Source organism: Cariama cristata, unplaced genomic scaffold (assembly GCF_000690535.1).
Source record: "Cariama cristata isolate BGI_N322 unplaced genomic scaffold, ASM69053v1 scaffold3341, whole genome shotgun sequence".
NCBI classification, from domain to species: Eukaryota; Metazoa; Chordata; class Aves; order Cariamiformes; family Cariamidae; genus Cariama; species Cariama cristata.
Genome location: NW_009598505.1, coordinates 6,707 through 16,851, shown reverse-complemented (window position 1 = coordinate 16,851; position 10,145 = coordinate 6,707). Strand labels below are relative to the sequence as shown.

The 10,145-nt window shown below is 38.1% G+C and overlaps 1 protein-coding gene across 1 annotated transcript in view; it reads left to right on the top strand.

Moving 5' to 3' along the window:
• The window catches only part of KCNH7 (potassium voltage-gated channel, subfamily H (eag-related), member 7), a gene marked incomplete at its 5' end in the record, with an annotated part of 44,295 nt that extends 40,303 nt beyond the window's left edge, over positions 1–3,992 (top strand). The window contains 2 exons of the mRNA XM_009709306.1: positions 1,331–1,523; positions 2,913–3,992. Of these exons, the coding sequence (XP_009707608.1) occupies positions 1,331–1,523; positions 2,913–3,179 (460 nt within the window). The remainder of the gene's footprint in view (positions 1–1,330; positions 1,524–2,912) is intronic.
• Positions 3,993–10,145: the final 6,153 nt, after the last annotated feature.

Sequence of the window (10,145 nt, the reverse complement as noted above, 5' to 3'; positions counted from 1 at the left end):
TTCAGCAGATGAAAGCTCTCTGGACAGTGGCACACTGCTGCTGCTGCTGCAGTATTTTCCCCGGTGGCATCAGCATCATGCTTGTGTGAGATCAGCACATTTGCAAATAGGGAGCTGAACAAGAGGGCAAGTAGGTCACAATTGACTGTAACATCAGGGTTTGAGCCTTTCTTTATGACAGCTGATGCCACAAAACTAGCTTCTTCCCATAAAGGAAGAAACAGCATCCTACATATCCTTTGGGCATAGTTTTTGGATTAATTTCATAGATGCCTTTATAAATAAATGACACAGGCAGTGGACAACTCCAATATGATAAAAAATAATATCAGTGAAACACCTGGCGAAAGCAAAAATCTGTCAGCACAGGATCAATTCTGCTGCCGTAGGGAGCCCAAGTAGTAACATCCACACCATTAAAGGCTGATGACAAAGATTTGTGTACTCGGTCAGAAGATGAGTTGCAATACAGAAGACTGTATATCTGTATTACAGTCTGCCACAGCATGTTCTGTAGCCTTCCAGCAGCTGGGAAGGCACAATAGGCATTACCTATTGCTTGTCACGGATCTTGGCAAGACCATTTGAAAATCATTTCAGTGCTATGGAATTGTAAGTATGAACAACATAAGCAGCTCAAGTGTTTCAGAAGTCATATACAAATTTATGAAAAGGGAAAAAGAAAGAGGAAAAACCTACTAAATTTGAACATCAGAAATGTTGACATTAATTCTGAGGCCTGAATAAGTCTGAATAAATTTTCACAGTAGAGAGGCTTGGGCTGTTGTTTTTTTTATAATGATCTTGAAAGCATCTTTCATTTTCTAACTGTGGAAGAATAGAAATGTGGTTTTCTGCTTATTTCAGTGCATTGTATTAGCATTGGGAATGTCAGAATTAACAGTCAGATGCATCAGAAACAGTGTCCCATCCTCAGCCAGTACAAATCAACTTAGTTACAATGAAGAGAGTACATTTATTCCAGTTAATTTCAACCAAAGACCTGGTCCCCCATGTTATTTTATGTTGCAAACATAAGGGACAGTAATGAACTCATTCTTAACGTAATGAATTTACTACATTCTGAATGTAAAGATCAGAGACAAGCATGCAGATATGTTCTGCAAAGGAAAGGGAGAGCCAGGAAGCTTTGGAAGGGCTCAGTACTCCCTCTTCTGTTCTGTCCTATTCAAGACATGGTCATGTCATAACAAGCAATACTTTGCTTTATTAATAAGTTGCAGGTCCCTCTTGAATGTCTCTGTAATCAGTATGTTAATATATACCTATTCCTGACCATTAGTTAACTGATTTTGTGTTACTTCACTAGGCTTGAATCCCAAATGACTGCTGATATCCAAACCATCCTGCAGCTTCTGCAAAGGCAGTCAACGCTCATTCCACCTGCCTATAGCATGGTGACTGCAGGTGCAGAGTATCAACAGCCAGCAATTCGGGTGATACAAAAGCTTCAGCCTGCAGCATCCATTAAAACAGACAGAAGTTTCAGTCCTTCATCTCAGGTATGTACATGTCTGATAAGATCAAGAGAGGTTTGCTAATCTTTTTAGCTATGATGGAAGAAATGCATGCCAATCTAGGTGCTTGTTCACTATTACAAGGAATATGAAATGACTATTTTGACCTAGCACCTCCACAGTGGACTTAGATACCACAATTTCAGAGGCCACATTTTCTGTGGGGGTTGTAGAAACCCATACACTGATCTTATAATTGGATCGATTTACTTTATTGTCATGCTCTTCACAGTAGTTGGCAGAAATGACAAATACTAGACATGACTGTAAACCACAAACTCTTTCCAAGCATCAGACCTGCCTGCATGGGTGCATCCGCCACAGGTCCCATTCATGAAGTCCTAAGAAGCACCATGGCTATGTTTTCCTCAAGGTACAGGCCAGACAAGTCCAGCTGATGCAGCATGATAACTATACACATACGGAAGTGTGAGGGGCTAAAACCATTCTTATGTCCAGTTCCTTACTCCTGCTGGAAATATGAACATACAGAGCTGTGACATACCTGCGTTTCTCAATACATGTTTTCCGCTCCAGTTCTGTTAAGGCAAAATCTGATGATTTTCCAAATTTGTTTGGGATTTCTGTAGTTTAACAGCTTGGGCAGAGATGTGGCCTACTATTTCCAAACAGGCTGCTGCAGGTCTAGAAATCCCAAATCAGTCATGTAGCATACGATTAGTAAACCCAGCATGCTTGGCTGTGTCAGATTCCTCGTGCGTATGCTGGAACATATATGGCCACACTAAGTCCAACACATCCAGAAGGCATCAGTTCACGTGCATAAAGATTATCACGGCAGCAAATGCTCAGCAGTAGTTTTCAGAAGTGTAAACCCACAGTGCATATTCCTGCACAAAATGTATACCCATATCTCTGCTTGAACAGAAATATGGCCACCCTCTTCAAACATCAGCAGGCTCACTGCACACCTCACACAAATTCTGAGTTTAAAAGTGAAGAACTGAGTGCTAAGACTGGAATCCAAATGCTTGTAATGTTCAGAACGATGCAATTCCAGAGTTATGTTCAGAAACAAAACTGCAAATTCAAGAATGTTGAAATCCATAGTCTTAGATCAGGTCTCAAGAACATTCAGTCCTTCAGAAAGGGCTGTTCATATGTGTATCTTGATGTGATATGAGCAAGTCTGAGGAGGGTACAAGATACCCAGGTTCCTACAATTAATCAACAGAATTGCATTCAATTACATTAAATCAAATGCAGTACCATGTAAAAATATTTCAGTACACTGCTTAATTTTCAAACATGGTTTTCCAGCAAAACATCTGAATGTGCTAATTTTGAGCAGAACAACAGCCTGGAAGAGACCAATTTAATTATTACCATCTTGTTTCTTCTCCTGCCTTCCAGTGTCCTGAATTCCTAGACCTTGAAAAATCAAAACTTAAGTCCAAAGAATCCCTCTCGAGTGGAGTACATCTTAACACAGCCTCAGAAGACAACCTGACTTCTTTTTTAGATCAAGAACGTGAGCAATCTGTAGAGTGTCCCCCACAGCATTGTAAAACTTATCTCCAGCCAATTAGGCACCCTTCCTTGCCAGAATCTTCACTAAGCACTGTAGGAATCTTGAGTCTTCATAGGCATGTTTCTGATCCTGGTCTTCCTGGGAAATAATACTTTTATACTATTACTTCACATAAAAATGTAAGTGCTTTTAATGGCTGATTTTCCTTTTTTTTTTTGTATTTAAATCCTCTATACTTGACTCAGGGGCTACAAGGAATATACCATTATATGCAAAAGTACTGTATATTTTCCTAAATCTGAAGCTTGTAAGGTAAAGTTGAGCAGTTCTGATGTAAATATATATATACACACACTAACTGTATGTTCCAAATGTAAAACTGCCAGCATTCTCAAGGCACCTTATATTTTTTTCTTTTTTAAGTAACAGGCATGTTCTGAAATTACAGTTTACATTGCATGGAGATTACCATTTACTGCTGTCATGATAATAGTATTTTATTGTGGATATAACTTCAGAGCAAATAGGAGACCAATAACAATAATTCACATAGAAAAAAATCCTACCTGACCAAGCTAAAATTCAAGCAAAATCTTCCTCTAGCTCACTTTTGAAAATTGATTTATCTTTCTTGTAGTGAGCTTTTTACAATAAATCACAATGATTCTGAATCTAGAGAAAGAATAATGTAACCAAGTCTTCTGGGTTTGAAACAATTAGGACAGAGAAACCAGCCTCCTTCCAAACCAGTTGAAGTAGGGCAGTATTTTAACAGACAGGAAAACTCTGCCACATGCTGGAAAGTTTAACCATAGGTCGCATCCACATAATGGCATTAACTGAACAATTTGTTTCGACTACTTTTTTTTTTAAATTGCATCATAGAAGTTAGCTGTCATGAGCAGGCAGGTACTCTTCATCTGTCACACAAACATCATCAAATGCAATAAACCTAATTTCTATATAATACAGAAGACTGTGTTCCTTTTGTTCAATACAAATTATTAACAACCTGTTTAATTAAAAAATACTTTACACAATTTTTGTTTTATAACTATTAGGGTGGTTGTTTGCAGTTATCTGTTTTGACTGGCTGGCCCCTCTGCAAAGATCCTAGATAGGGTACATATGTATGTGGACACACACATACACCATGCACACATTCGTGTATGTGTGCATGTGTGTACTTCATATGTGTACATATGTGTGTATGTACATGTGTATATATTTTATATACACATAACTGTGTGTATATACCTACACTTACATGTAGGAGTATAGATATAGAGCTATATATATATATATGTATATATGTAAAATCACTTTCAGGAACAATTGTAAACTTTCTTATTACAAAACGAGTAAGCTTAGCTTGTGTCCAAAGCTGACTACATTAGAATAAAATTATTTAAGGTCCGTAGGCTTTAAATACAGTATGTACTGTATGTGCATAATGCTTTGTGAATACTTAGATTTAATTTTATTAAAATACTATTCTGCTTCAAATGTTGTGTTTATTTTAGAACAAACTGACCTTTTTATTACTGTTTTTAAATATTTTAAAATGTCCACATGATTTTCTAATCTTAAAGCTTTAATGTGAAATTCCTCTAGGAAGAGAACTGGTTTTAGAAAAGCATGTAACCCAGTTAGTGGGGGAGCAGTTAAAATTTAACTAAAACCAAATTAAACCCCCTGTTCTAAACCAGTGCTAGAGAGTAATGCAATAGTGATTGACCCCCACATTAATAGATACATACATTGTATGTTGGCGTCAGAATGATACATAACACTTTTAGCCATACACAGCCAGTAGATAAACAAAGGTGGCTGAATCTTCTCTCATTTAAAATTAGTGTGAGTTGAGCTACTGAGCAAGGCTCTGCTTTACCTCTGCATATAAAGATACAAAAATGAATTAACTGAATTCCTTTGTAAGTGAAAAGAGAAACCAGTCCTTCCCATACACAGGCAAATTTTCTTCTGCCTCATGCTACCGATGGTTGTTGAAAGGTCCAAATGCTACAACGGGCTGACTGCTCGTACTTCTACCATGATGGCAGGAGGTCTACATGGCTTAGTGCCTTGCAGGATCAGATCCGAAGTGACAGCACCACTGGGCCAGTCAGAATCTCTGTCTGTGTGTAATCCACTGGAACAGGACTGCTGAATAACAAAGTGAAATAGCTTCTGCTTTTTCTTCTTTTTTTTTAATAGCAAACGTTAACAATTTCTGCTCTATCTCAGCCTAGTAACTAATATTAATGTCTGTTACAAAGAACAAGCTAGCACATTTTCTAAAAAAGTATTTGTGGTTATGCTACATTTTAAAAAGTCTGGTATAAGTTAAAAATAAAATTAATGAAAAAAAGCATAATGCATGAGCATTGCTTTACAAAATGCCTTTTGTTCCATTTCATCACTTGGTATTTCACATTAATGCAAAGAGACTGAGCAAAACAGGTGGACTGGGGAAGAAGTGTTGGGGAAGAGGAAAAGCAACAACTATTTCAATTAGTGCAAGTGAAGGAAAAGCTCCATCCCTCCTTTTCTTGGCTCAAAGAGGCTTTGTTCCTTCCCTTCTCTTTGTCTGAATTTATCAAGAAGAAAAATCTCAAATGGGGGCAACTAAGGGAGACTTTGCAAACTTACGGAGATTCTAAGCTCCCTAGACATCTGCCAACAAACGAAGAAACAAAACATGAAAGACAACAACTTGCTTGGCAATGCTCTAGCTGCCCCTTCCCTGCCAAAGAAAGATCTGCCTTCTCAGATACCTTCTTTTCTTGTTGAGGTACAGTGAAGCACATGAAGACCCACTGCTTCCAGCTTTTTTCTTCTAGAGACAGATACAAACCATTGTTTTTGGAAATGTATTGATTTTCTAAACAGCAAAAATTGTGTCTCTTATTTTAGGGTTGTTTTTTGGTTGGTTGGTTGGTTGTTTTGGGTTTGGTGTTTTTGGTTTTTTTTTTTGGGGGGGGGAAGGGGTCCCTTTAAGCTCAGTCTGTTTCTGACTTCATAGAAACGGGTCTGTGTTATCCAAATCAAGGTGGGAATAACATAAGGGTTGCGTACTCACACATCACGATACACAGCTGTAACATAGCCATGGAGGCTTTCAGGACTTTAGGAGGTAAGTTTTGGTCTTGCTTGAGTTTAGGAACACTCATCTTGGCTATTTATATTTCAAACCCATGGCTAAAAATATTTATAAATTATAAGCTGTAGATACAGAGAGGTACCCTGGAAATTCAAGAATAATTGATGCAGCTGAAGTATCAAAGCAATTGGGACAATCACTCCAAATGTGAGAGGTGATGGTACAAATCAGCAGAGCTCTTCATGAAGTTCATTAGCTTCCACCAGCCAAGGGTCTAGTTCAATGTTTGAAGCAAACAACAGATTGCGATGCTTTTCAATATTTAAACTGCGCGGCAACCTGCACCATTTGCATGTGCATGTTCATCTACTTGCACAAATTTACAGTAACACACGTAAGTCGTGTCTTGACCTACCTAACTCTGCTGTTTCCGGGAAGCACGTGACCAGTTGTATGCCTTTCTCTCCTTTCATGTTCCCACTCTGTTCATTCAGCCAACACGTTTTCTGGTCTCCCATCTCACAGCTGCTGCCCATGAATGAACCTGTCTTCCCTTTTCCTGCTGCAGATTGTGTCCTAGCATCTCCTCTCTCTGGTGAGTGCAGGTCACTCATCAGAGTTCCTGCATGACTCACCAACACCATCAGTACCATACAAAAGGCTGAAAAGCACTGCTTCGCATGGCCTCTGGCTGCCTGCTTAGCTGAAGCAACTTGAGTTTTGCACACAGATTAATTGTGCGTCCTCTCGTTTGAGCACTGCTGAGCTAGCCTGGACAGGAATAGAATAGCGGGAGACCGCAATAGCAGCATAGCAGAAGGCATGATTCCTCGAATGAAAGCTGTATGTTAATACCACACCTGCAGATTAGAAGTTTTGATGTTTGCATACTCTTCTGTTACATATTCTTACACTGTCAACAGATGTCTACACTAGTATTTAAGTTTGGACTCTTCATATGTTGGCTTAAATCAGAAATAATTAATTCCAATGGAGCCAGCGGTTATACATTACCACACTTTTCACCAGACTGGGAATTGTGTCTAGTGGGCACTTCCTCTCCATTCATCTACAGGCTCTCTCTGTATTTACATACGGAATTTTTGTGGCATCAATAGTATAGTGGCATTTTCAATATCACTGAGATAGTACAAAAATTGACTTTAATAAAGAAAACCTAAGAGTTGTTCACAAATCATCTGCACAGACTCCTCAAATGCACCACAAAAGTGTGCTACATTCCAAGCTAGTTGTACCGAAAAGTAACACATAGCAGTTTGTAATTCATTGCTACATCGCCAACTTCAAATACTTGTCTTTAAATACTTATTACATTTTGGGGGTAGTATTATAGACATTACTTTCCTCCCTCTTACATTTTTCAGAATCTCAAATTGATGCTATTTTGTCACAGCAAAAGCAAATGGCTTTTCTAAAAGGCTACAATTTCCAGAGTTGTTCTTAGTCCCTGTAGAGCAATATAATTATATTCAGTCACCTGGAATTGACTAAAATCCAGTAAAATTTTGACAATGAGAGAAATGATGGAAATGAACAGACAGTATTGTTGAAAAAGCATTACTAATTATGCTGACATTGTACAGGATTTTAGCATCTTCTGACTGTTATATGTGAAGTTCTGCCACGTTTTGTTAATTAAGAGATTAGGTAGCAAAGACTTAATTGATCAAAACACAAAAACTTGAAAGCTGCTGCTTCCAATGAATCTCACTGTTTCTAGCTAATGGCAAAGCCATTGTACAACAGTCTTTGGAAAAACTGTTAGATTAACTTCGTCTACAGACACTCCAAGCAAGACTTGCACTTTCTAGTTATTTAAGGTTAAAAAAAAAAAAAGCCTGCATAGTTACACCGACATCAAATGTTGATGCATGAAGCAGAAAAAATCTGTTCTGCTCAAGGCAAACATTTTTTTTAGTTTTTTTCATTCAGACAGGCTTTTAGAACAGGGTAATTCTATTCTTTTAGCACTCTTTCAACTTACATGAAACCAAGCCATTAAAAAAGTTTTAGTAAAACAGAGGATATCCACAAGAGCTCAAGGATAAGTGTCATAGCCCAAAATAAACAGTAGATATCAAAATTTAGTATCTTTTAACATCCTAATCCTTCACACAAGGTTAGTGAAGACATGAGACAAACCTAATGGAAGACAACGGCAATTCAAACATTAGCATTTACTCCCCATTTTGAAACCTTCAGTTGCCAGGAATTTCCGAGAAATTGGTGCCCCAGCAGATGAGATGTGAACTCACACAACGGGTGTTACATTCAAGGAGGCAGTTGGAAGCAACCAACCACCCCTCTTCAGTTCTGATTCTGAGTTTAGTCTTCTCTTGCACAGAGACTGACATTTCTGAGGTTCAGCCCTCACAGCACTGAGCTCTTCTGAGAAGGAAGCAACGCTTGTCACCGAGTCCTGTTACCATACAGGCTATACGTTCACTGCACTACATCTGTTGCAGAATAATAAACTCTGCTTGTAGGAAATTGCTGCCAAATTAATCATGTGCTATCCTTGGTCAAGTCCAGATTAAGTCTGTTCAAGTCAAACAAGCAGCTGCCCACCACTTCTTGAGAAGTTCCAGATCCGGTATGAGTTAACTGTGGGGCACTAAGGGCATTGCAGCGACCAACAAAGCAGGAACCACTACCTGGTGCCTACATTCACTAACAGGAGCAACTAGAAAGTGAGTTAAAATGGGTGTGATAAGCAAGGACTGTGTGCTGAGGCTATTGGTTTGAGGTTTTTGTTTGGGGTTTTTTGTTTATTTTTATATATATTTTTGTTTGTTTGGATTTAAGCTGTGACTAATTTGTGACACTTTATTCTAACCCACACCCTTACTTGCAGTTGCTCCAAATGGTTGCAATCACGCGTTTAATAAAGTTTCCAGAGTTGGGTGGGTTGTTTTCAGTTTTCCCCTCCTTTTTTGCACACAAATGAAACTGCAACCTCAATGCTCCCTGTTAGTTTACCCTTACCTTATTATCACAAATACAAACCCCACCAAAACACAGCAGGATGCACTTGTTTGATCAGTAGTATCTAGCAGCCATTCACAAATAGCAAGGGACCTAGTCTCACTTTCAAATTTAACATAAAATTTTTATTGAAAATGTTGGTAAATTGTAAAATTGATTCAGATTGGAGACAGATTTGGTATGCAGCCAGTTGCATATTTTGAACAGCTGTCCAGGCACAGAATTAATTTTTAAATAGCTTCTTACTTACTTGGAATAAGAAGAGCATACAGAAGGTCCTTTAACATGACTACTCTGAACCTAAGATTTCCTTCAGTTTTATTAGGAATGATATCTACTTGTATCACACAGCACTCCCGGTGTCACTTATATACTATGTCTACTACTACTTTTTTTCTAGACTTGAAAAAGAATACATTAGAAGTTAAACAGCAAATAGCTTAATGGGAGAAAAAAACCAAACAAGATCCACAGAATAGATCACATATGAAAAATCTAGACAACACTGAGTTTTATCAGTGATACTAAACGAGCACGTCCCAGAGCTTGTAACTGCATGACAGCATCGCTATGGCAAGCTTCCTTTTTCTGATTGTACCTCTATGTATGAGTAGGTGATAGAACTGCATTATTGATGAAAAAACTTTTCTTCATCTAGCTATTTGGGGGTTTTTTTAAGGCCCACTTGGGAAGTTCTTTATTAATGAATGCAGAATATGGCTATTCTCTTTGGAATGGAAATTAGATGGACAAAATTAAAGCCTCCTACAGGAGGCATTTGCCCCTTTTATGCATTATTTACATTTTCTACACTGAAACTCTAGGATATTGTAAAGTTGGAAATACAAGCAGAGTTTTGAGAACTTAGTCTAGCCAAATACTTCACTACTATGAGCTGTAGCAAATCTTGTTTGTATAATAGGTTTTTGTATAATGCAGTTAAGTTATTATTTTGCTTTCAGAAAAGATCTCATGGAAAATCGTTTATTGTAGAAATAAAAGCACT